Source organism: Mustela nigripes, chromosome 10 (genome assembly GCF_022355385.1).
Source record: "Mustela nigripes isolate SB6536 chromosome 10, MUSNIG.SB6536, whole genome shotgun sequence".
NCBI classification, from domain to species: Eukaryota; Metazoa; Chordata; class Mammalia; order Carnivora; family Mustelidae; genus Mustela; species Mustela nigripes.
Window position 1 is genome coordinate 56,148,501 of NC_081566.1, and position 27,996 is coordinate 56,176,496.

General features: G+C 39.7%; 1 protein-coding gene across 3 annotated transcripts in view; it reads left to right on the forward strand.

Annotated features, from left to right (window-relative positions):
* Positions 1–27,996, forward strand: part of MARK1 (microtubule affinity regulating kinase 1) — a 110,041-nt gene that overhangs the window by 33,779 nt on the left and 48,266 nt on the right. For all 3 annotated transcript variants that reach the window (XM_059413369.1, XM_059413370.1, XM_059413371.1), the window contains exons 2-4: positions 7,331–7,534; positions 8,700–8,753; positions 27,137–27,185. In XM_059413369.1, the coding sequence (XP_059269352.1) occupies positions 7,331–7,534; positions 8,700–8,753; positions 27,137–27,185 (307 nt within the window). The remainder of the gene's footprint in view (positions 1–7,330; positions 7,535–8,699; positions 8,754–27,136; positions 27,186–27,996) is intronic.

The window sequence follows — 27,996 nt, forward strand, 5'->3', positions numbered from 1 at the left end:
AACCTGGCGATTCACAGACCTGTACCCCTGGGGATAAAAATATATGTTTATTAAAAAAAATAATGTAATGTTGAAGTGTAGTGGTTTTGTCTTATTCCTGAGATAATAGTGTTGTTTTTGTTTTTTTTTTCTCTGTAAGACCATTTACTCAAATACCAAAAGGGAAATTCTTAAAATACTTTCCTCTTTATTCTCATTCTCTTCCTTGTAAGATTGTGGGGTTTGGGGCTTTTTTTTTTTTTTTTTTTTTTGGCTTTTTTATTTTTGTTTGTTTTTGAGGGAGGATAATTCTGCTTATATTATAATTTAGGTCAGTACAAAGCTATCTATTTTAGGCAAAAGGATATAAAATCCCAAGTGTGTACGATGCTGCTTTTACATTTCAGGTAGGTTATTGTTTGCAACAGCTCTTGCATCAAGAATGGAACAGTAGATGTGAAAAATGGTACAATTCAGGGGGCACATTATTACATTTTAATCAATCATAGATCCTTCCATTTCTTGCTCCTTTAAGCCATAGTGTGGATGATCAGTTTTCTTAGCAGTGACCATTACTTAGAACCTGTGAATGTCTTTGATCAGCTAACAACTGATTTCTGTTGATGCCACAACAGTGAGGTCATTTTATCAGCGCTCCGTTGGTAGTGTCTGAAGAATACAACCTTAATACCTGCTGTGGTGAACTGGTCCACAGTCTCTAGCTTATTGGTGTTGTCCTCAGTGTCCTGGAGGAATAGAAGGAAACACTAAAAGAGGAAAGAGTGCCTGTATTTGCTCTGTTCTGTGAGGTTTGGCTACTCGGTGAGCCCCTGGTCTTGGGTCTGAAGAGGGGTATTTGGAACAACAAAAGTATAATTGGGAGTGGCAGGAGGCGACAACCGGAAGTTCTAGTGGTAGACTCTGCCAGAGGAAAATGCCCACATCACAGTGAAAGAGACCAGTGGGGTTTTTCCTTGTGCATGTCCTTAAGATCCGTCATCAGATCTTTTGATCTCTTCCTCTCAGCATCTTGCTTTTGGCTCTCGGCAGAGCTAACCAACCACGTGCCTCTGGCATCAGCAGGGTCTGCCCTGTGAGTGAGCCAGTAAGGACACATGTCCTCTGTAAGCGCTCGGCTCCAAAAGGGTCCTCCCTCGGTGTGCTCCGGGCTCTAAGCAGAGAGTTACAGTGTTGCGACCTTGTGTATAGAGTTCAGCCTTGGAATGGGGAGTTTTATCTAGACTTTCTTTTTGCTCAGGAGTAGCGTGGGTGGATTCTCCTTGATTTACCTCTCCCTGTAGCGGAAACCAAACTTGAACTGACAGGTGTAAGTGTTCATAGGTTCCCAGTGTCGTCTCGGTTCTTCAGCAGCCCAAGAGAAGTGGTGAGTGGTAAGGGGATGAGATAGTGGTGAGGCTGGGGCAGAAGGGAACAGGTGACTTCAGAGAAGGTATATTTTTCTTAGAACAATTTTACTGAGTATTAAGGGTTTGGGTGTTACATCTAGCCCATTGGGGAATGCTCCTTGGATTTTGGTCTTTTAAGAATGAGGAGATTTACCATCCCTTTTACTATGGAGAATGTTCATGTGATCTTACCATGGGATTCTTTTTTCAGGCACCGAATAGTAGCCTTCTTGCCATTTCTCCTGTGGTCTGCCTGGGCATCTGGTTATTACCCCTCCTACGTAGGGATTATTAATAAGACCCCTCTGAAACTGGTCATTTACCATGTTTTATTTAGTTTGGAGTTTGGAGAATGGGGTGTGACTACATTAAATTATACTGTAACTTGTTTCTTTTCCGTTTTATTAATGGTGGGTTCTACAGATGGAGTTATGCTGTCATCCTATTTATCCTCAAAGCTGTACTTCAAATTTTCATTTTTAAAATACATCTCCATCTATGTTTATAGTAATAAACATCTGAGTTTGAATCCTAGTAATGCAACCAATTATTAGACTGAATTTTCAGTAAGTTATTCAACCAGTCTAACACTATGTATAGCCCATAGTGAACATTCACCAAATGCTGCTTCCCTCTTCCTTTGCCTATTTGCTTAGATAAAATGTTTTGGGACGCCTGGGTGGCTCAGTTGGTTAAGTGTCTGCCTTTGGCACAGGTCATGATCCCAGGGTCCTGGGGTCAGAGTCCTGCATTGGGCTCCTTTCTCAGCAGGGAGCCTGCTTCTCCCTCTCCCTCTGCCTGCCACTCCCCTTGCTTGTATTCTCTCTTTCTCTGACAAATAAATAAAATCTTGTAAAAAAAAAATTTTTTTTTAAGTTTTAAATTTCTTGTGTCATTATACTGAATAGTTAATACTTATGCATATAGATCAATACTCCAAAAACTAAAAAGTTACCTTAGGAAAAGACATGTTCCCGTTTACTCCCATTTGCACATTCCCCCCAGTCCCCTAGTTCCCCTCCCTCGACAGAACTACTTACACTGTGTCACTTGTGTCCTCCTCCGGACGTAGTCTGTGCTTATGCCGACCGCAGTCCGTGAAGCTCGGATGCGGAAGCACAGGCACATTTCCAAAGAGCGCCCCGTACGCGCGGAACCAGGCCCCTGCGGATGGACATTTGTGCCCATTCTATCTTTGCTATTACAGAAAGTAGCATTTTTTTAAAGTTGTGAAATTGTAAAATTGCATTTCACCTGACCTCTGTTGTTTCTTAGGAAAAGCCAGCTGCCATTTGAACGGTCATTCCTTTGTATGTATTGAGTTGTTTTTCCCTGGATGCTTTTAAGGTTCCCCCTCCCTGCCCCAAAGACATGATTTCTAGCAGTTGTGGCGCATAAAGGTTAAACAGCTTGTCCAAGAATGCATAGCTTAGTGAGTAGAAAAGTTCATTTCATTTCAGTTGGTATTGAAGGGAGGGGGAGCTCCATTATTATTCAGGAATTGGAGTGTGAGTCCATGGGATGCAGCTTTGAAGAGCTAATGAAACCATGACCTTTTATTACTTTGAATACGCTGCTGCACTCGGGGCAAGCTTTAAGGTCCTGTTGCCACTGCTGCAGGAAGAATGACAGAGTTCAAGGTCTGCTGGCTTGAGCGGACAACGTGAAGAAGGAAATGCCAAGATCTTACCTTGTGTTTTCAGCTAAAGATGGGGACAAAAACTTGTAGGTAGTCTATAATTAAGCTAACATAATTTCTTATATCTGTTAGCCTGAGGGTTGAGATAGTTCTTAAATGCACTGTTTAATCCAGGCTGAGCTGAATTCATGTTCTCGCCAGGTTTTCTGTTTGAGAGTTAAGCTGTTGATCAGGAAGGAATGAGATCAGTTATTCCAAATTATTCTTCAGAGAGTTTCTTCAGGGAAAGAGTATGCTCCTGAGTGGTGCTGTGGCAATCCTAAGAAAAGATGGGGTTTGGGGGAAAATATTTTTGGGTGGGTGTTTTATAAACAGAATTATAGGATATAAAATATTTTCTAAATATTTTCTTTTAACTTTTAAGACTCAAATGCAATCTGAATAAGTTGGATGGCTCACAAAATGTTCACAAAATGTCGAAAGTTGAGATCTTAATTTTACAAAGAATTTTGGAGAATATATTACCTTTTGCAACTTAGGTGGTGGGATGAGAACGAACATTTTTAGATGAGCCCTCTGTCCTGTCCTTCGCTCTCCAGGTACCGACACAGCCATACCTGTGCTTCTCCTAGAATCTCCTATTCTGGTGGTGGAATCATCCAGAAACAGTTTAATCCTGATATGTTAAACTAGGGGTCATATGCTATCCAATGGGCCAAATTCAGCCTTTTGGTATTTTTTGTATGGCTCTGAACTAAGAAAGGGTCTTAAATTTTTTTTTTTAAGATTTTATTTATTTATTTGACAGAGAGATTACAAGTAGGCAGAGAGAGAGAGGAGGAAGCAGGCTCCCTGCTGAGCAGAGAGTCCGATGCGGGACTCAATCCCAGGACCCTGAGATCATGACCTAAGCCAAGGCAGCAGCTTAACCCACTGAGCCACCCAGGCACCCGGGTCTTAAATTTTTAAGAAGCTGAGGGGAAAAATACAGATGTAGCAGAGAAAGTTACAGTCTATAAAGCCTAAAATATTTATTATCCAGCTTTTTACAGATAGTTTGCTGGCCCCTTTTTCACCGTACTTGCTAGGGATACCAAAAAAAATTAAGGATCCTCCCCATTTGTAGCTTATTTGACCAAGAGTTTCTCTTTAGGGAATTGATTATATAGTAACTCCTCATTTTTGTTTGTGGACTACCAGGATTTGAACATGTTTGACAAGAATCTCTTAATTGTTCACTATTCCCTTAAGTTTACCTTTGGATTTAAAAATAGTGATAGCTGTGTTTATCAGCTGACATTGGCTGCATCACAGACCGTCCCAACACCCGGCGGCTTAAACTAACAAGCATATATCATTTCTCATGAGCCAGTGGGTCCTCTGGGCAGCCAGCTGATTTAATATGGGCTCAGGGGGGAGTGGCTGTCCTCTATGGATTTCTCAGCTTCCTTCTTGTGTCAGCCTGAGCAGGTCCTTCTCAGGGTGATGGCATAAGTCTGAGAGCAAGCTGAAACACAGCAGTCTCTTGATGACTAACTTGGGAGCAACTCTATTGTCACTTCCAGCTCTTTCTTTTGGCCAAAGCATATCACGTGACTGAACCCCCAAAGAGCGGGAACTAAGTCCTACTGTCAGTGGAAGGACACTGGAGAGTCACATGGCAAAGGACATGAAAATCTGAGGCAGCTTGTGCAGTCTGTCATAGTTTGGCTTAACGTCGGGATGTGCCTTGCCACCGGGATTGGGAGGGGGGCATTCAAAATCTGGACAGTGGGCAGTCATTCCTCAAAAGTCCTTCTTTCTGGGCAATTAAGAGTACAAGGGCCCTGGATTCCTTCAATTTAGCTTTTATTTTGAGTTATGGGGCTTATGGAACTTCAGGTCTAGCAGTGAAAACACACCGTGACCCATGCTTAGGAGATACTGTGATAGCTTCAGTAGTAGAGATTTGTACTGGATATAAAAATAGCAGCAGAAGAGAGAGGGAACCAACTCTGCTCTGTGGAAAGACACAGAAAGCTTTGTTGAGGAGGAGATAAAACTGAGTCTTGAAGCATGGACAGGTCCACATTCCCTGCAGAACAACAGTTTAGGTAGAGAAGTACTATTTATGGGAAAAAGTACAGCAACCTATTAATGCTTAGAAATTGCTTATATTTAACATCTCTTGTTTGTGCTCAGATAATAGAAAAGTCTCTAAGAGCCAGTGAATAACTTTATATTTAAGTCCTTCTTTCATTATTTATTGCAGTAGTTTTCAGACTTCAGCCTGCATCAGAATCACCCGGAGGACTTGTTAGAACACAGATTGCTGGGCCCACCCCCAGAGCGGCTTACTCAGTAGGTCTGGAACAGGGCCAGAGAATTTGCATTTCTAACAAGTTTCCAAATGATGCTGATGGTGCTAGTTCAGGGACAACACTTTGAGAAGTATTGATTTATTGAGCCTTTCCTCTGTGTCTGGCGCTCTGCAGTGTGGCGAGTACATAAAAATGAAAAGAAAACACCCCTGTCCTCAGATTGCTCATGGTCGGGAGGTAGAGACAGAGAAGTAAGTGTGTGATGATAGTAGAGTGGAGCCAATCATAAGCTATGTGAAAGCGGTTTGCTGTGTGATACACTAAGGGGACACTAGTTCACAACGAGGCCGGAGGCTGCAGGTGTGTGTAAGACACAGCGACAACCCTTTAATTTGAGCCAAGTTTAAAAAAAAAAAAAAATCTGAAAGTAGAGGCCTCAGATTTTATGGAGCCCTTTTACATACATAATTAAATTTGATATTCTCCTGTTTAAAAAAAAAAAAAACCCTCAAGTACTAACAAAGAGAAAAATGATCTTGAGTCATGCTTTACATGAACTTGGTAAATGGAGTCATCTTTAATATTGCCTTTAACAAATTTTCTGATCAAGGAGCACCTGGGTGGCTCAGTTGTTAAGCGTCTGCCTTTGGCTCAGGTCATGATCCTGAGGTCCTGGGATCGAGCCCTGCGTCTGCCTCCCCGCTCAGTGGGAAACCTGCTTCTCCCTCTCCCACTCCCCCTGCTTGTGTTCCCTCTCTCGATGTGTCTCTCTCTGTCAAATAAATATATAAAATCTTTAAAAAAAAAAAAAAAAAAGAAAGTTTCTGATCAGAATATTTCTGGACAAGTTTGTAGTCGTATAGGCAGGATAACACAGGCTGAATTAGTTACTTTGTCAATAAAAAATACTTTCTTTTGTTAATTTGTGCTGCTCACCTTCACTATTTCAAAGAAGTTAGTTGGAGAAAGAGGTTACATTTATTATGTGTGACTCTGTGTTCTCACAAAAACTGCTGGAAACCTGCGCACGTCAGAATGCAGGCAAAACCGATCGAGAGCAGGAGCGTTGAGAGCTGGTGGACGGTTCGTCAGGCAGCGGCCCTGAGACTCGGGCGCTGAGCCTGCCCTTGAGTAGGATTCGTTACAGTTGTGGGCTCATGTGAGACGGTCAGATAGACCCACATCTTTGCCTCAAGAGTAGCGCTGGGGAGGAATGCAGTGGGCCTTCGCTCACCCACCCAGCGGGGCTGCGGCTCTTGGGTGAGCACAGTAAGCTGGGTGAGGGGCTTGGGCAGGGGCCATCAGGATAAGGAAGCAGGCAGCCGTGGGTCAACTGACTGGGCTGAATGCCAGCAAATTAGAGAGTGAGCATGACAAGTGGCGGGGCCAGTTTGGAGAAACAGAGCTGTACCCATGAACTTGTTTGCCTTGGCATAGAAGACATCCTGCTCTTTAAATGATACAATCTGGGACTGTGTTGTCATCTCAGCCTAAAGGGATCATACCCTTAGAGGAGTAATGGTCTGTGCGACTTCTATCCATCTATCTCCTTATTATTGTTTTTTAATCCAAAGCATATACCTAGGGGTGCCTGGATGGCTCAGTTGGTTAAGCATCCAACCCTTAAGGGACCTTAGCCCAGGTCATGATCTCAGGGTTGTGAGATCGAGCCCCTCATTGGGCTCCACACCGGGCATGGAGCCTGCTTGGGATCCTCTCTCCCCCTCCTGCTCTCCCTCTGTTTCACGCATCGCCCCTACTCATGCACAGGAGCACTCTCTCTCTGAAAAAATGAAAACATATGACTAAAGTTGTGCAGAACATTTTATTTTAAATAGTTATATTGCCTCTGGCAAAGCAAGCTAAAGTCAAGTAGAAATTATAAGTAGACATAGTGCAATGTATTTTCACTGAACTTGAATTGTGAATGAAAATTGTTTGTAGTTTTTCTGTCCTTCTTAAAATATAATTTCATTAACAATGAAATCTTGTAACCTTTTTCTTAGCATACGTCCGTGGATGGATACACTGAACCGCATATCCCGCCTACCAAATCAAGTAGCAGACAGAACATCCCGCGGTGTAGAAACTCCATTACGTCAGCAACAGACGAACAGCCTCACATTGGAAATTATCGTTTACAAAAAACAATAGGGAAGGGAAATTTTGCCAAAGTGAAATTGGCAAGACATGTTCTAACTGGTAGAGAGGTAAGTTTTCATGATGCTTTTTGATATTTACTTGGACCTCTCCAGAGTCTTGTTACAAAGCCTTCCTGTAGCTGATGCTGGGAATAAGTGACATCTGACAGCTGGTAAACACTGAGATATGTGTGACTGGCACATCCAGGGACAGCTGTATTGTGGCACAAAAAGTTGGTGTTTGAAGGTTCAGAAAAGACTCATCCCTGTGTGTAGCGTCTCATAAATCAGGCACACTTCGATTGAGCCTTCCTCAGACTTCTGTCTTCTTCGTATGGTTTCTGGAAGCATTTCTGGCTGCCTTTGTTTCCTGACCCTAGGAACAGGGCCAGGGTTAAGTTCTCATTAATTACTGCTTAAAGTAAGGTAGGTATAAATGTGTATGAAGTCACCCACTAATATTTATCTCTTTAGAGACCACATTGCACTTGTGGTTAGAAACAGATGTTTTTCTCAGGTAATAAGGGAACTGGATTTCTAAAATCCCATGTGTTTTAAGTTATGTGTGTGTAGCTAGCAAAAATTTATGTATTAAATATTTATTACTAATATTTAATAAATTGTATAGTAAAGACTAAGACAAGTTAATAGTACTTAATGTTTCCGGAATCCGGTAGGACATTATGAAGATCTCAGTCATAATTTGTTCTTAGTAAGTTTTTCTTTTGCTCTATACATAACATTATTGTCACTTACGGTTCATTTTAGTCCTCTGCCCATTCTGGCTCCAGGAACTGCTGAGACACGGCCTCTGTTAGGCGGAGACTTAGACTTGATCCCATTGGTCAGTTTGCTGCTATAAGTGAACTTGGGTGTTTGATGTCTCTAATCACCTTGTTCACATGATACTGAACCTACTGAAAGCTTATAAGCCCCTCCCTTCTGATAACTGTAACTTACTAAGATCGTAAGTAAAAGATTAAGATACAAATAATTTTTACTTTAAAGGGGAGACTTGGAAGAAACATGAAAGATGTCATCTTATTGACTCAGAGTCCTATGTCCTAAAGACGTAAGTCGATGGAATGCACCAGAAGCCAGCTAGTGATGTGAGCACCAAATACAACCAGATTACATCTAGTTAGGAATGAGATGAAAGATTTTTGCTTTATAAGTTTTTAATCCATCAAAATACATATTCTCAAATATATAGTTTAATGATTCTCTTTTTCAGGTTGCTGTGAAAATAATAGACAAAACTCAGCTAAATCCTACCAGTCTACAAAAGGTATTTAATTATTTTAATAGTAAATAAGTAGAATATGGGTTTATTAATATATGATATTCTGTAAAGCCAATTATCCTAAATTTCCTATTAGGTAAAATACTACGTGTCATCAATATCTGAAGAAAAGACATGGTATAAAACATAATATTTATATTTAATGATATTTCAATTACATTTATTGGATAGTTGTTTGAGAAATGTCTATAACTCAAATGCATATACCATATGAAAGGAATTTATGTCTTTTAATTCAATAGAATAAAACTTCATAACAAATATTTTGAAACATTCAGGATTCTGTTTTGTTTAAAAATCTATTTATGGTTAATATTGCCCGTAGATGATTTCCTTTTATTGCTTCACTTTCATTTCATTTTATTTTATTTTATTTTATTCATTTATCTTTTTATTCTTTTTATTCACTTACTTTTTATTTTTTTTTCTATTTATTCCTTTTATTGCATCCTTTCTTTTCTTCCTTCTTCCACAGGAACTAGGCACTCTGCTAACTTAGAGTAAAAAATATGAACATTTCGTTAAAGTGCAAATAAAAAACAGCAAGGGGAGGAAAAGAAAGGAGTTAGGGTGGAGATTGCCCTGATGAAACCTAGGAAAGCTCTTTCAGGTTGCTCATTACTTATGTGGGAAAAGTTTCTCAAATACACATTTTAGTACATTAAGAATGAAGCAGATATTTTAACACTTATGCCATATGTGTTAAGTTTGTATATTGTGATTTTTTATTAGACTGTAATAGGATCATGGTCACCCGTGAAAATGTGATAAATAACTTTAAGTTCCTAAAACCGGTTGAATCTTAATGTAAGACCTTTTTAGTATGGTGTGTTTAACTATACCTGCAGTGATTTTAACATTAAATTAAAAAAATTGGCTCTGTAAGATCAAGGCTTTCCCACTTGACACAGTGCCAGATAACTCAGTTTATTTTATATACTTCTATTCAGAGATCTGTCTTTGTACTACTTACTGAGATTTCTTTTAAATTTAACTTTCAAAGCCTTGATAGTTCTGATCAGGGAGAAAGAAATGTTTGCTATACTCGTCTTTTCTCTGTGAGATGGTATACCTTATAGATGTCTTCTGGGAGAAATGTATAGCACTAGTCTATTAGCTAATTATGATGCAGTTGAATGAGTTACAAAAAGGCATCCTCTGTGGGCAGGTGAGTTACCCGAAGATGCTCTTTTCCTGGGCTGGAGTCACAGTGGGGCAGAATTTGCCACCCCTCTGCCAAGAATCTTTTAAAAAGGCAGAAAGTGCTTAAGTGTGCTCAGTGGCCCCGTCCATCCCCCATCTGGCTTCTCCACTCTTCCTGGATTGATCTGTGAGTTACTCTGGTAAACCCAGTGATTTTAAGTGACGTTAAGTGATTGAGGCCTGTTTTGCAAGTTGGATGCCCAGTAATATGACCCCCGCTCAGTCTTTCCCAGAGAGGCCCAGAGAAAACCGTAGAACCACAGTTGCACTAGTTGAAACATGCAAACGTGAAGTAGGATCTTGCTTTATTTATCCGATTAACTAAAAAATGTTCTTGATGACAAGTAATTTCTGTTGTAAATGGTGCTAATCTTGCTGATGAAGTGTCGCTTTTCCAAATAGGTATGTAAAGAATGATGGCAATTTTGTTTTCTTTAATGTGTGAAAATAAAATCCAAGGAAAGACAGACATTCGCTGAATGTAGCCTGTACACTGTGTATTTGTCATTATTTTTGAAATAAATTTCATTTATGCTCATAGATTTGCTGTCAGTTAAGAGTTTTGAAAACAAACAACAGACAAGGCTTGGTTAGTTCCCATGCATTGTAGAACATTCAACATTTGGCTAATAGGATCACCCAGTCTTTTTTATATGTAAAAAAGAAATAATGGAATGAGAAGTAATCTGTTTGTTTACCTTAGCATTGACAGTGAAGTCCTATAGGTAAGAAATAGCAAAACATGTTGTCTGTGTCATATGCCTGCTTATTAAAAGACAGATAATGGTAACACATACATTTGAAAAAAGGATTCATTTTCATCTCATTTCCAAAAGTGTTTAGTTAAATCTTACTCTGGACCCGATCTGAATTTAAGCTGATTCCCATCCTTTATGTTCTCTGCTGTGTGTAACATTTATAGGAAAGAGTACTTTCCTTTGCTAATTGCATCAGTGATAGACAAAGTAACCTAAATTTGATACTGCAACTGTTCAAAACTTCTAAAATGCAAAGCTCCCCAAAACAGTTTGGTCTTTGGAATTGTCAAGCATCTTTGGCTTCAACGTTTCTCACGTAGTGTGCCATATTATTTGTATACCGTACTTCGAGTGAGTAGGATCCGATTTAGTGAGTTTTCATCATTTAAACATTATTTGAGTTCGGTGCTATATTTACCCCTTCCTCTTTGGACCATGAGTCTCACCTGATATTTTAATTAGTGTTTTTTTGGGGTAGGGTTTATGAACTATACTAACGATTCCTGGGGATCTTTTAAGTAGCCTAATAACGTTAGAAGAAAAACAAAACAATGAAGCAATTTTGTTGATAGTTCACATGCTCAAAATGTAAGATTAATTATCATTTTCTCGGAAAGTCCACTACGTTTTTTACACTTGGACACGTTAGTTTATACGTGGCTGACAGAGCCTGTGTTAGCCTTTCTCAGCTCATAGCCACCGGGGTGCACTTTATTGATCTTCCTGTCTTGTTTATTAATTTGCATTTTCTGTTGTTTTACAATGTTGCATTATAGTCCCAACTCACAAAAAGACAGCTCAGTGTTTCTGAAGTGATTTGCTGAGTAGTAAACCCTGAAAGGAGAGTGGAGATACCACTGTCGTGACTCAGAATTATACCCTTAAATAATAAAGAGAGCTGCCGCATTACAAGGACATAGACTGTGGATCTCTGTAGGACAGTGGTTTTGTACAAGCAGGGAGCATACAATCAATTTTCAGTAACTGACATCTGAGAATTAGACGTATTAAGTGAAGAATCCGTTTACTCCTAGTGTCTGGTACATTATCTGTTGTGTAAAGTGTTGTCAAATGGTGACCTAAGCCATTTAAACTTCAGTGAGTTTTCAGGTAAAGCCCAGCAACCTCTCTGGTAAGCTAGTTAATTCTTCCAGAGCATCTGCAAAACAATTTTTACCATGGTCACTATAGTTAGAGAGGAGGACAGGACCATGGAAGCAATTATTCAGAATTAAATTTCTGTTAGCAAATTAAAACCAAACTTATAAAAGCAATCATAAAATTATTGATGCATATTTTTATCAAGGAGAAAGCAGAAGAGGCTCTTAGGCAGTGTTCCTTAGCAGATATCTCTGTTGGACATATGTTGAAATACCAGTTACTGTCACACGTGCATGCTTATAACGTATTTCACTTTATTGTTTTTTTCACATATGTGGGCCATTTGAAGGAAAAGTCTTGACCAATTCTTTTGTGGGTTGGTGAAAATCCAAGTGGTAAGAGTTAGCATTTTTTTTTAAGATTTTATTTATTTATTTGACAGAGATCACAAGTAGGCAGAGAGAGAGAGGAAGGGAAGCAGGCTCCCCGCTGAGCAGAGAGCCTGATGCGGGGCTTGATCCTAGGACCCTGAGATCATGACCTGAGCTGAAGGCAGAGGCTTAATGAAGCAATTTTGTTGATAGTTCACATGCTCAAAATGTAAGATTAATTATCATTTTCTCGGAAAGTCCACTAAGTTTTTTACACTTGGACACGTTAGTTGATAGTTCACATGTCACTTGGACATGTTAGTTGATGTTCACTTCAGGTGCCCCAAGAGTTAGCATTTTATGAGCTGGGTTGTAGACTGCAAAAGTTGTCTTCAAATTAGTAATGATGAAACACGAGGAGGACCTTTTTTTTTTTTTTTTTTGGAGAGTATATATGGGGGCAGAAATTCTACAAGGAATGATACTGCCCTGTGAATAAATAAGATTATACCTAATGCCCGGTCACTCAGTAATTCATTTGCCATGAAATTAGTGGTTAGCAACACACCTCTGATCTTGATTTGGCTTTGAAGGAAATATTGAAAACAGAATATTATGAAATCATGGCTATTAAAAGATGTCTCTTTAGTGTACGATGTGAAGAATTGGTGGGAAGTGTGTCTTTCAAACAGAAATATGATGGATTTTGAGGGAGAAGGTGTTCAAACAAGTTTCCTTTAAAAGGTGATACCAGTAATGTTAATGTCTAGCTAGAAATATGTTGAATGTAAAATAACCAGATTTTCTGAGAACAACAACAACAGCAACAAAATGGTTTCGAGTAAGTCCACTGACCAGAAATTTGACTTTTCTAACCCTTGTTGGCTCTGTTTAGTTATTGGACAGAGTCTCAATGACCTATCGTTGGGCATGTCTAACACACAAATGCTACATCCAAATATGAAAGATAACCTTCCAGAACAAGCATATCCAAACAGTATATTAAGAATCCTCTTGCTATCATCCTTCCCACACGAAACTTCTGGTCTTCCAACTTTTCAGTGTGATACGATTAGCAGCCTAGACTAGACCCTGTATGAGAGCTGTACGTCATCTTCAGGGAGAAATATCTTTGTAAAGTAATCAATCTGAATTCACTGACACATCGCCTGAAACGGATTCCTTTCTGCAATCTGCAGGATCATGACTTCAGATTTTTTTTAATTCAGTAGAAATAAAAAATTAAAAAAAAAAAAAGTGGAATGGAAACTCTTTTATGGTTCAAGCCAATTGAACCATTGTGCCATTGAGCCAGATACATGTGTTCATTAATTAATTCTTAATCTGAGAAGAATTTATTGAAAGAAAGCTTGTATTTCTCCATATATTTTCTTCTGGTTTTTTTTTTTTTTTTTTTTGGTCCCTCCTTTTATGTTTCTTTTATGTAGAGTTGTTGCCTTTTTTGTTGGCCTTGATATTAGAATCCCACCAAGTTTGGTCCTCTTTTCTTTCTGTATTCTCTTCCTGGGCTATCTCAACGGTAGGCAAAGTCACAAATTTATACCTCAAACTAAGACCTCCCCTAAATCTGCTTCAGTTTCTCAAGGGTAGCCCAAACTTACCACGTCCAAAGCTGAGCTCCCGGTCTCTGCCGTGCGGACTCGGTTCCTCGCCCGCGGGAGCTCTTCCAGCATCCTCTGTCAGTGAGTGACAGTCGTCGAGTTGTGCGAGCCAGAAGTCCGGAACAATCCCTGACTCCTCACTCTTCCTTAGTCTTACCCTCTAGTCTGTCCTTGAATTGTGCCGATTTTGTCCTACATGTCTCTTGAGAACATCTGCTTTTATCTTTTCCCGTCAGGACCGCTGTAGACAAGGCTCCTGTCGTCTCTCCTGTGGGCTGCCCCAGTAGCCTTCCAGCTGGTCTTTCTGCATCCACTTTGCGACCCTCTGCACCCATCCATGCACACGCACACACCCACACGCAAAGTTAAAAAGTCATCAAGAATACAAAATACCTTCATTTACACTTCTAGATGGCATTCCATTGTTGGTCGTCTGGAAATCAAATTCATTAACAAGGTATTCAAGGCCCCACCTTCCTCTTCTGCCCCATGATGCACCAGCTCCCCACGGGCTCTGCCCCATGCACTGCTCTTCCAGCCTCAGTACTTTCAGCTGCTCCTAGCCCACTCTGCACCCCACCCTCTGCCTAAGGCACTCCGCACCCCTGGACTTAATTCATCCGTATTCTTTCATTTCTCACATTTCAGCCCTAGCATCATTTCTGCAGGGAAACCTTTGCTGTCTCCACAAGAATGTTAAATCTCTCTGCGCTCCTGAAAATTAAGCACTCATAACCAAGGATCATTCATGAAGAGTTGCTTTCGTTTTTATTTGTTTAACTCTTGGTAGTGATTTTGTTTCTTAACAGTTCTTGGTGTGTGTTTTCTGTCTCTGACTCTTAAGATTTCTATTCTAATTACTTGGCCTTTGTTAGCTATAAAAGCATATGTCTTGGGGTGCCTGGGTGGCTCAGTAGGTTAAAGCCTCTGTCTTCAGCTCAGGTCATGATTCCAGGATCCTGGGATCGAGCCCTGCATCGGGCTTTCTGCTCAGCAGGGAGCCTGCTTCCTCCCCACCCCCCCCTCTGCCCACCTCTCTGCCTACTTGTGATCTCTGTCAGAAGAAAATAAAATAAAATCTTTTAAAAAAAAAAAAGCATATGTCTCTATATTCTCAAGAAACTACGTAAGATTTACTGACGTGTAAACATGGAAGGATTCTCTCTGGAAGCGGGGTTGCTAGAAATCTAAATCACCTTTGAGTTTTAAACTAAACCATCTGGCTGTTTTATTTATTCATTTTTTAAAGATTGATTTATTTATGAGAGAGATTGCGAGCACTGCACGTGGAGCTTGATGTGAGGCTCGATCCCAGGACCCTGTGCACATGACCTGAGCCAAAACCCAAGAGTCAGCCGATTAACCAGTTACACCATTCAGGCTATTTTAAAAGTTACACCTCTAGCTATTTTAAAAGTCATATTGTCATTTTGTTATTTGGAGAGTCATACTCTTATTTTTTTCTAATTTGGGCCATTTGTTGACATAGTAAACTGGGCTATTTATAATTTTTGGATGGGGACTTCAAAATGTCTTCCTCATTCTAAAAAAAGTTGCTTTCTTATGGTATTTGTTAGATTAAACTGTTTCGTTTCTTTTTCTTTTCTTTCTTTCTTTTTTTTTTTTTTTTTTTTTGAAGAAATAAAATATTACAGATCCACCTGAAGCCTTAGGTGTTATTTTTAGGTTCTATTCATGTATTTTCCTACTTGGAAGTAACTACTATTCTGAATTTGATCTTTTTATTCTCATTCAAACTTAAAGCATTTTTCACATTGTGTGTTTCTATATGTAAAACACTACATATTATTTATTTTTAAACCTCTTGTCTTTCTACAACACGCTTTTTTTAAGTAACATTGTCTTAAAGTTTTAGTCATGTTAGTCTGTATAGCCCAGTGCCTTTATATTCGCTACTGTTACCGCATACCACTGAGAGAGGATGCAACAGTTTACCCATTATCTTACTCATAGGCATGCTACAGTTCGGGGTTTTTTTTGGCTGGTGAATGTGTAGAGGGTTCCTGGTGTTCTTGTGTTTCACTTTTTTCTCCTTGTTAGTTAGCTTTCCATTTTCGCTGCAGAAGCAGTGCTGCACTGATCGTTATTGTGTATACCTTTTCTGTGAAGATATGTAAAAGGATGTATGTCTCCAAGCAGATGTGTTAGGGTGTATCTCTCTAAGCGGAATTGCTGGGTTGAAGGTCACACGTATCCTCAACTTTACTAATACTGTTATATTGCTCTTCAGAGTGGTTATAACGGTTTATACTTCTGCCAACACTGTGAGATTTACTGCTGCTCTGCGTTCTTGCCCACACTTTATGTTATCGGATTTCTTAGTTTTTGTCAACCTTGTGGGTGCATTATGGTATCCCATTTTAATTTCCATCCCTTACTAATTCAAACTGTTTTCACATCCGATCTATTTTATGTTTAATATATTTTGTCTGAAATTACTTGATTCGCTATCTCAAACAGTATGTTTAATTATGAGCTCGGAATTGTCCAAGGCCTTGGGAAGGACTCGAGCAATATAAAATTGGTACTAGTTGATAAGAAATAAGAATCTTATAATCTTGTAATCCATCTAGATGAAACTTGGGAAAGTGGCCCAGCCTGTCACTTAAAAAGCATTACCTTCTCTTAATGTTGGAACAAATAGTTGACCTAAAGGTTGTCAAGGTTGGGAAGCAATACTGAACAACACTTTTATTTTTTTTAGTTAGAAATCATCTAATATATATTCATTTACTTGTATTCAGATCTCTTTTTTCAACTACCATTTCATGGAAAGAACTTAAGAAATTTGTCTGAAGTTGTTATGCGACTAGCAATAACTTTATAAAATATGTGGTGTGTCCACAAGATGTCTGAAGGCTGAAAAAAGAGTGAGGTGATGACCCTAGAAACTTAAAAGCCGAAAGTTTAATCTATAGGGTTCTGTTAACATCGGCATATCATATATAAATCATATATATATTAATCATATCAATCGGGAAATCATATATAAAATCTCTCTCTCTGAGAGAGTCTCAATGACGACCTAGCAGTCTCTAGGAGCTGAACATCACTTGCAGGCTGAAGCAGTGCCCACACCTCTCACTGACAGACCAGTAAATGGCTATGAAAGGTACAGATAGGATTTTTATAAAGATTACAGCGAAGGCAAAGGAGGGCTCCTGCCCCTCACCAAACCCAAATCAGGACAAAATATTTAAAAGGCCAAGAAGGCTGTGTCAAAAGGCACAAGAAGATCTGAATGTCACCCTCCTCTCCTATGAGCCCCAGTTCCCGTGACAGCCTGGAAGAGCTCCCCCAATGGGAACAAGCCTGACCACTCTGCCTTTGTCAAGGTCCCCGTGGCCGCAGTGTTCTTCTCCATCTGCCTCAAGACCAAAGGAGCAGTGAAGGGGTCCTGTGACCTTGATGAAGCCAAGGGCAACACGGTGAGCGGGTCTGGTGGAAGGAGGGCGTCCATTCGACTGGCCCCTGACTACGAAGCTTGGGGTGTAAACAGAACGAGGATTGTCTAAGCCATGTCCACGTGGCTGCTTCTAAATATAACAGATTTCCCCATCATCAAAAAAAGAGTAAGAAGCAAAAGGAATAGAAGCAATGGGAAGCAAGAGAACAGCCGAGGGGAGACACAGAAAATGCTCACAAATGAGGCAAATACTGATGAACACTAATGGAGTTTGACCCTGACCTTAAGCCCTAACTAGAAGGACTGAAATGAAAAGTAAATATCTCCCTTGTTGACTCACTTCAGTTCCCTGGAACAACGCCAAGAACCAAGGAGGAAACAGTTCAGGCCGCTGAACGGCCAAGTATTCCTACTTGGTCATGAAGCCCGAACAGGGAGGGCCCCCCCGCCTCGCCGACGGAGCAAGCCCGCCGCGGGCCTCCACGCAGAACTCGCTTCTCGGACTGAACACACGGGGCTCCAGCAGGCTCTGGCCTTGATTTCGGCCCACAGCAGGTCTGGAGAGTATTTGTGAATTCGGAGCATTCCTGCTAAGTTGAAGAATGCTGGAAGCATCATGATGTCACAGTTTGAAAACGAGCAAGAAAAAAATGAACTAAAAATTCGAATCAGAAACTCAAGTAGTCGTGTGGGGCTCTTTAACGTATTCGCAAACCTTTGTTTTCCTGGCTTGTACGTGACGTAGGACGCGTACAGCAATTGATATTTTTAACAATAACTGCCCATCTCGAGCTATGCTTCTTAGCATGGTCTACATTTTCAGCTCTCCTTCTGCCCTCCACCGTCTCCACCTCTCCTGAGGAACAGCAAGCCCTGGGAACACGGGCGCCCTCGCTGAAGATGGTCTGCTCTGGGCTGAGAGATCACATCCATGTATGTGGCTCACCCTCTCTCTGGCTCTCTGCTTCCTTTGACTCGGGCTGCTGAAGTGGAGGCTCTGACAGTAATTAGCCCCGTCCCTTTCCTGTGTGCGGCCAGCTGGAATATTGTGGTTTTGGGAAGGGGTAAGGGGAGTTGTGAAGAGGAGGAGACATCTTAGACCTTTTACTAAGCCATGTGCTACTGTGTGGTTGGCCCCGATTCTCCGGATCTGTGGTGTGAAGGACCCAAATCTAGCTGACAGTTGAAGCGTTTCTTTGGGAAGAAGGGTGATAGGTGGGTCAGGCCACTGGCTTTCATGGTCCGAGGTCAGTGTGCCCCTTAAAACACACTAAAAACTTCTTCTAGCAGCAACCACTCTTCCTCTTTCCACAACTGCCTGTCATTTTTAGCCGACACACACCCAGCCCACACAGACCCATTCATGCTCTTACTGGTTACGGTTTTTTCCTCTCTCTTTGTCAGTGATTACTGAAGGAGAGGAAACTAAGGATAGAACAGCATATTGAAGACATCTTGAGATGGCTGTGTGTTATTCTTTTCACTGGAATAAAAAGTTACATTCTGATGAGAACTTGGGCCCTTCCTGTAACTGTTTCCCTGGCTTCATCTCCAGAGGGCAGTAGAGTGGCCTTCTCGCTACATTTTTGTAGGGACATTTTTGTTAGATGCTCCAATTTTCAGAAGATAACTTTTTTAAGGATTTTATTTATTTATTTGAGAGAGAGAGAGAGAACAAGAAAGAGCAGGAGCAGGGAGAAGTGGGAGGGGGAGAAGTAGACTTCCTGCTGAGCAAGGAGCTTAGGCTCAGTCCCTAAGGCCCTGAGATCATGACCTGAGCCAAAGGCAGACGATTAACTGACTGAGCCACCCAGATATCCTCAGAAGATAATTTTAATCCTGTCTCCAGCTCATCTCTGTTCTTGGTAGAACAGAGTGGCTAAATTCTAGGTTCCTGTCAGGGACTGCATTCATGAAATCATTGGCACTCAAAACCTAGCTTATGAAGTAAAACAAAAACGAGCATCTCTGGAATGTCAAAGGATATGCATCTAATCCATTCCTTGAGATTACTGATTCTCAACCATGGAGCTGTCAGGAGACATCAGTATGTTTTCATTATACATTGTAAGATTTGTCTCCACAGTTTGCTTCCAAGAATAAACTACCAAATTTGCTAATAATAATTGCATAAAAATTAATGAGAATAAATTCAAGATTACCTATGTGACAATATGTCTCCACTTTTACAATCTGATGTGTTTTCTTGAGGCAGAAGAGGAGGAGGAGGAGCTAGAACTAGAGCTGGTGTGGCCTGTCCATGCTGCACTTCCTGGACCGCCTTCTAGAAGTGGCCGTGCCAGTGGGAAAGTAGGTAGAAGCCCTCTTCCACTGCAGTGAGGAGCTGTTAACTGAAGACATATGCTAATGGGAAGAAGTATGAAAAATGATATGGATATTTAACATTTAAATTGAATAAAATACATCACCATTGACCAGTCTTTTCACATAAGTCAGGATTCCACCGTACACTCCTAGTTTGGGTCTATTGATTGGCATTCAGCTTCATTTTTCTTGCACAAATCTCACCCATAAACTCACATTTGCTGCTATTTCCAGTTTTGTTTTGTTTCTTTAATTAATAAAGGGAGAATTTAAAGACACCCAGAAATGATCTGAGAGCAGACCACTAGATTTTATTTTCATCCTTGACATTTAGCTTGCCCACACTTAAGTGGACAATAATTTCTGTAGTAGCTTTTATCTAGTATTCACAGATTATTCAGTTTGGCTTGTTTTGGTAAACAATAAACTTTAGTTCATTGGTTTATGTAACATTTAGTTGTATTGGACAGACTTTAAGGCAACCCCCAATGATCCCTGCTTCTGGTATTCACACCTTTATATAATCCCTTTTCCTTAGATGTGAGCAGGACCTCTGACTTGTTTCTAACCAATAGAATATAGAAAAGGTGATGGGCTTTCATTCCCATGATTACACTGTGTTATTTAGGCCTGTCTTGCTAGGCAGCCTGCCCTGGAGATTGTCCTTGCTGGCTCGATAAAGTAAATGGCCATGTTGGAGAAGGCCGCTTGGCAAGGACATGGAAGCGGTCTCTAAGACGTCAGGGTGGCCTCCACTCAGAAGCCAGCAGGAAGCCGGAGTCCTCAGTTCTGTAGTTGCAGCCTGGGTTAGCTTGGACATGGACTCTTCCCCATGGGACCCTGAAATGAGAGCAGCACCTTGATGGAAACGGGAGGACCCAAACAAAGAAGCCCTGCCCAGAAACCATGAGATGATACATGTGTATTGTTCCAAGTTGCCAGGGTGTGATAATTTCTTATTCAGCAATACAACACTCATATATGAATTACATTAGCTGTTTGCAGTAATGTCTATAGCTGACAGATATGTTTGGGGCCTAGATAACCTTTGGTAAACCTGCTGTTCAGCTTCGGGAGCTCAAGGGTACAGGGAGCCCCGCGGACCGTGAGCATGGAGGGCGCTCGAGTGTCGCACGGGCTTTGCCGAGGGCATACAGAGTAACGGTTGACAAAGCAGAACCCACTTACCAGCTTCTGTCCTGCAGTGCTTGTGAGTTGTGATTTTATAGTCAAATACAGCAACCTCACAGAGAAAGTCTTAATAAGAAAGCAAGACCAAATAAAGCAAACAGAGGTCATTTACTTATGTGTAAGTATGAGAGAGCCAGATTGGTTTCAGGGACTTTTCTACTAGAAATACACAATAACTATCATACTCGTGAATGCAAATGACAGTTACAGTAATGCTGCTCCTATTAATAACAGGTCTAGCCACTTTAAAATCTGTATAGTATAGCAAAACCGAAATGGGGACTATTTGTGTTTATTCTGAGTAATACATTCTTCAGGTGTAGGGTTCAGAGGGAAAAAACCAGTATTTAAAAAAAAAAAAATCTTCATTATCTAAAAATATATTTATACCTGAGTTACAAATAACCCTTTTTCCTTATAAAATGATTTTTTTTTAATGTTTAGGTGGTTGATTTTATTACTCAGTGCTTGTAAAATGACTTCATGAAAGCCATGAGTTTAAAAGTAAGAGGCTGGCATAGTATTTGACTTGTTTTTCAGGGGAGAAGGGAACTCTGGTTAATAAAACCCAGAATCATCAGATTTGTGAGTTGTGATTTTATAGTTACATGTGAATTGTATAAAAAGGCTGAAAGCAGAAGTATACGTTTTCTGAAAATCTAACCCACTTGTTGCCTCTGCTGTCAGCCAAAGGAATCCCTGAGCAAAGGTCGTCTGATGCTAGGCTCCCTTACTTCCTCTTTTTCTGGAGGTGCCAGTCTTACTTGGAGGACGGTTCATCCAATAAGCAGAGGAAGCCTAGGTGGGGTCAGAAGCTAAGACAAAAACCCTGTTCGGAGGGAACTGTGCCCCCAGAACACGGGAGATTTCACAGAGCCCCACCCCAGCATCAGCCTCCAAAGTCCTGGCGGGAGGGATAGTTACTTGGATTCCAGGACCCCCTGGGCACACTTCCCTCAGCTGACCTGAGGCCACCCCACCCAGACCAAGGCCTTTTACCTCCCTAAGACCCACAAGGGAAAAGTGAAGGGGATGTGACTTCTGACTTCCTCTGCCAGGGCCTCCAGGGCTACTTGTGTGAATGACCCATTCTCTGATGTTACAGAGTAGAATTGACAAGGTATTTGATGGACAACCCATGTTTGCTACTGTGCACAGGCTTCTGGTATTGTCGGAGATTGGAACGGGCTCAAAAATTGGCTTGAGGGCGCTTGGGTGGCTCTGTTGGTTGGACGACTGCCTTCGGCTCAGGTCATGATCCTGGAGTTCCAGGATCGAGTCCCGCATTGGGCTCCCAGCTCCATGGGGAGTCTGCTTCTCCCTCTGACCTTCTTCCCTCTCATGCTCTCTCTCTTTCTCTCACTCTCTCTTTAAAAAAAAAAAAAAAAATGGCTTGAAAAGACTGAAGCAAACAACTGATTAAAAACTGGTCAAATGATCTGAACAGACATCTCATCAAAGAAAATCTATACGTGGCAAATAAGTCTATGAAAAGATGGTCAGTGCCATCTGTTACTAGGAGTTATGACTGAAACAATGAAATAATACCACTACACACCTATTAGAATGTGAAAATCCAAAACACTGACAGCACCAAACACTGCTAAAGGATTTGGAGCAGCATGGACTCTCATTGCTGGTGGGAATAAAAAATGGTATGCCCGCTTCGGAAGACAGTTTGGTAGTTTCTCAGAAAACCAACATACTTACCATATAATCCAGCAGTCATCCTCCTTGGTATTTACCCAAATGAGTTGAAAACTTAGGTCCACACAAAAACCTACGAAGAGTTCGTAGCATAGCTTTATTCGCAGTTGTCAAAACTTGGAAGTAATCAAGATGTCCTTCAGTAGGTTAGTGGATAAATTAACTGGTAATGTTGATATAATGAAATGTTATTCAGAGCTAAAAAGAAATACTCTATCAAGTCCAGAAAAGACGTCATAGAACCTTAAGTGTATATTACTAAATGAATAAGGTCTATCTGAAAGGCCACATACTATGATTCCAACTGTATGATCTTCTCAAGAGACAAAACTATGGAGAAAGTAAAAAAGACTAGTGGCGGCCAGGGATTTATGGAGAGGGAGGGTTACATAGATGAGACACAGGGGCTATTTGGGGCAGTGAAACTATTCTGTGTGATACTGTAATGGTGGGCACATGTCACTATCATACATTTGTCAAAACCCACAGAATTTATAGCACCAAGAATGAACACTAATGTAAACTATAGACTTGGAGTGATAATGTATCAATATAGAGTCACTGACGGTAAAACAATGTACTGCTGGGTGTGGGACGTTGATGGTTGGGGAGCTTGTGCGTATGGGGATGGGAGGGGCAGGCTAATTCTATACTTACTGCTTAATTTTGCTGTGAACATAAAACTGCCCTAAAAACACCTATATTTTAGGTGTAATGTAGACATGTACACACACACACACACAACTTCTGATGCAATATTCCTCACCTCCTTCTAGCCCACGGACCTGAGTAAGGCAGTTTGGTCAACAGACATCTCTCTGAGACAGGTGTTCTGTCTTGACAACAGTCTGGTGGCAAACTAATAGCTGCTTTTTAAAACCCGTTAGTCATTTTAGGGAGGGAATGAGACCCAAACCTTTGTCAGAAGCTCCAGTCAGCAAAAACCACCAGTAACAGAGACTTATAGCTCTAAGGGGTCATTTGGGTTATGGGGTCCAAGATAGAAAAGACCAAGCAGCGTAGGCACTCAACATTTCTTGAGTTCTAGCCCGTCATGTACAGAATGGGGGTGGGGGGGGGGCAAATTAGGTGGAAGGTGTATACGCAACATGATCAAAAAACGAAGTTTCTGGGTATTTAGGGAAACATGTCAAGAATATTCATTATAACACAGATTGCAATAGTGAAAATATATAAATAAGTTAAGCATCCTCAACAGAACAGTATATAAACTGGTTTCTTCTTATAATGGAACACAGCAATTCTGGTAAATGAACCAGATCTATACACAATAGAGATAGAACAAAGAAACATTATGTTGGAGAAAAAATAAGTTTAGAGAAATAATTTCAATATGACTCCATTTATATAACACAAAAAAGTAATATTGCCATTTATGTAAGTAATATTGCTATTTATATATATACGTATAGAAAATTATAAAAGTATGTAGCTTGTTACATACCAGCCTTAGGGCTGTGGTTCTATCTAGGGTGGAAAGGAAGAAAAAGAGGTGGGGATGAGCTTCTAGCTATGACTATAATGATTAATGTCTTATCAATATTTTATTAAATAAAATTATTAATTAAATATTCATGGGCACCTGGGTGGCTCAGTCAGTTGGTCATCCTACTCAGTATTGGCTCAGGTCATGATCTCAGGGTTGTGAGACTGAGCCCCACACCAGGGTCTACACTCAGTGCAGAGTCTGCCTGAAATTCTCTCCCTCTTCTGCTCCCTCTCCCTCTATTCCTCCCTCTGCTTGTGTGCGCGCGCTCTCTCTCTCTCTCTCTATATATATATATAATAAATAAAATCTTAAACATAAAAAATTATAAATTTGAAATATATAATTTTATTTAAAATATTATGAAAATATGGCAGAATATTAGCATAAGTTGTTTATTCTTAGTTTTAGAGAAGTAGGTGCTATATTTATTTCTGTACTTTTTTTTTTATTTAAATTTTTTCAGTGTTCCAAAATTCATTGTTTATGTACCACACCCAGTGCTCCGTGCAATACATGTCCTCCTTAATACCCACCACTGGGTTTACCCAACCCCCTTCCCCCTCCCCTCCAAAACCCTCAGTTTGTTTCTCAGAGTCCACAGTCTCTCATGGTTTGTCTCCCCCTCTGATTTCCCCCAACTCTCTTCTCCTCTCCATCTCTCAGTGTCCTTCATGTTTTTCTTTACTTTTTAACAAATTTGAAATACTTCATAATTCAAAAAGTGAATGAAGAACATTCATTCCAGGAAGAGGGGGAACAGCTTGTACAAAGGCCCTGAGTGGAGAGGGATCTTAGCAAGCTCACCTGAGAAGGATGCTGGTTGGCTTGAGTGAAATCCGTCTAGGAGACATCCATCTAGTTGTTATCTAGAGTGTCATGAGATAAGCATGGTAAGGTAAGCAAGATCTTGATTTTCAAGGCCTGGTAGCCCATGTTGAAGATTATGGGTTTTGTGCTAATGGCACTGGGAGACCGCCAGTGGATCTGAAATAGTGTAGTGTTGTGTGGATAATGAACTGGAGGATGGGAGTATAGAAAAGGGATGCAGAATGGATGTTTACAGAGACGTGTGGAATCCAGTGTTGCCGGTGTGGATGGATAGAGTTGACAGAGGTGAGATGAATTTTGGAGATCAAGTCAACAGGTCTTGATGATTTATGTGACCATGAATACATTTGCTTTCATATTCTGTTTATTGATATACAGTTTTTAATTGTTAAAGTTACTTGATCATAGATTTCATTACGATTTATTTATAAATATGTATGTATGTGCACACACACATACAGAGAGAGACTTACATACTGCCTGCATTTCGGTATGCCAATTATCAAGGATCGCTGGGACAAGATTTCTGTGGTAGATAAGCCTTAAGTAGGTTTTTCCACTGGTGTAAAATCTTTTGAGGCGTATCAATGCATTATATTTCTGTTTTTAAACTTGTGTTAAAATGCACATAAGATTTATTGTTTTAACCATTTTTAAAAGTACAGTGGTATCAAGTACATTTACATTATTGTGCAGTCATCACCACCGTCCAACTCCAGAACTTTCTTCTTCTTCCCTAACTGAAAGCTCTGTGCTCATTAAACAATAAACCTTTATTCCTCTGTCACTCCAGGCCCTGGCTACCTTCTATGTCTATTAGTTTGACTAACTTATCTAGATACCTAATATGCATGTGGAATCACATGGTTTTCTCCTTCCGTGACTGGTTGATTGCATTTAATATGATGTTCTCAAGGTTTTTTCATGTTATAGTGTATGTCAGAATTTCTTTTATTTTTAAGAGTAAATATTATTCCATTGTATGGATATACCACAATTTGGTCATTCATTCCTCGGTGGACACTTGGGTTGCTTCTACCATGTAGCTGTTGTGAATAATACCATTGTATTATCATAACATGGGTATACAATACCTGTTTGAGTCTCGGCTTTCAGTCTTTTAGATACCTACACTCTAACCACATCCTTGCCAAGATTTGTTATTTATTGTTTTTTTGTTGTTGTTGTTGTTGTTTATATTTTAGTAGAGGCCATCCTGAGTCTGAGGTGTTATCTCACTGTGATTTTGATTTGCATTTACCTAGTAATTAATCATGTTGAGCAACTTTTCATGTTCTTCCTGGCCCTTTGTCTATCTTCCTTAGAGAAATGTTGCCTCTGAAACCATCAACTTTACATGTATTCTGATAAAACATATGTCATAATAAAGACTTTTTGGAATATCATCACTTATTCTATTTTCTTGAATTGATTTTGAACTTAACATGTTCTCAAAGACAACATAAAGGGGAAAAAAATGCCAGGTCAGACTTTAAAAAAATGGGCCCTATATTGTAAAATAAAAGGAATGGAATTTTTAACACTTGTGTTTCAAAAAGTGACTGATTTTCAGTATTCCTTGGTTTTATATAAAGTGGTAAATATAGGGGTGCCTGGGTGGCTCAGTGGGTTAAAGCCTCTGCCTTCAGCTTATGTCATGATCTCAGGGTCCCGGGATTGAACCCTGCATCGGGCTCTTCGCTCAGTGGGGAGCCTGCTTCTCCCTCTCCCTCTGCCTGCCTCTCTGCCTACTTGTGATCTCTCTCTCTGAAATAAATAAATAAAATCTTTTTTTTTTAAATGGTAAATATATTTTTACTGTCCTTTACTGCTATTATATGTTTCCCTAAAAATGCTACTGAAAATAGTTTTGTTTCCTTTTCAAATTTTATTTGGTGTAGGTTTATATCATTTAATCTTTCATAAAGCGTCTGATCAGCCAGTGGAGATAACTAAAGAATCAGGACTCCCCTCCCTGCCCCCAAGGAATATTGGTTTTGGATAAAAAATTATGTGTAAGATCGTTTAGTTTCATTTCTACAGTGTTTTTCTTTTATTTGCAGTAATGAAGAGTAGTCAAATAAAAATGTTGAGTTTTATGGTATATGGTGTATTTACACCTACCTGCACATAGAACCATCTGGATTCATCTTGTTAAAATTGTCCTGGAAATCAAGTGTCAGCAAAGTTAGAGTTGAGCCTGAGGAACAAATCTCTTGTTTCCTTCTTAGGTCATTACCAGGATCTCCTAGTGTCTTGTAAGATGATGAATTTCTTCAAGTGAATAATTTTAACAGAAATATGTCTACCTGTTTTCTTTAACAGCTGTTTCGAGAAGTACGAATAATGAAGATATTGAATCATCCTAATATAGGTATGAAATTTACATATACAATTAATGATGAAGTATATTCTTTAATTTGAAGCTATTTGAAAAGATAGAATTTTAAGGGTGTTCTTTATAAAAAGAGTGATAACCTGAGAAAGTGATATTTTTGGTAAAAATAGATTATAAAGAAGTTAATTGAAGGCTGCAGATGGCTATTTTCTACTACCTTGCTGTCTTGTGCTCTCCACTAAAATAATACATGTGACTTGGGGTTAATGCATATGAATATTTTTTGTATCTCCCTACTAAATGGTTCTAAACAGCAATTGGATACCATTGAGGTATTTATAAGAAATGAATTCTAGATAATTTTGATAAAATGCTTTTGGATTTGACCGTAGTTTATAGGGAAAAATCACTAAATTGAATTTTTAAGAAAATAGAATTTATTTCAGTTTTAGTTTACTTATTCCCAGAAGTTCTTATTTTTCTCTACATTTACAAATAAATATATTGAGTACATAGGAAGTTATTGGATTCTAAGAAGTAAAAAGTAATTTTTCTTTTAATCTGCTCATTTTCTTAACACTTGTTTCTTTTACACTTAAAAATCTTATGTTTATTAGAGTTGTTAATGTGATTATTTGTGATGAATAATTTAAACTACATAAGTTTGATAACTTGGTAGCTGTTTAACCAGATACTTTTGTAACACCACATAATTAGAGAATTTTTTTGTTTCTCTGTCAAAGATTGTTTAACATTTTATGATAAGGTCATTATAATAAGTCTCCTTATAAGCTTTAATTAAAATTTTGTTATTCTGATTTTAAGCTTTTCCCTTTTTATTATATTA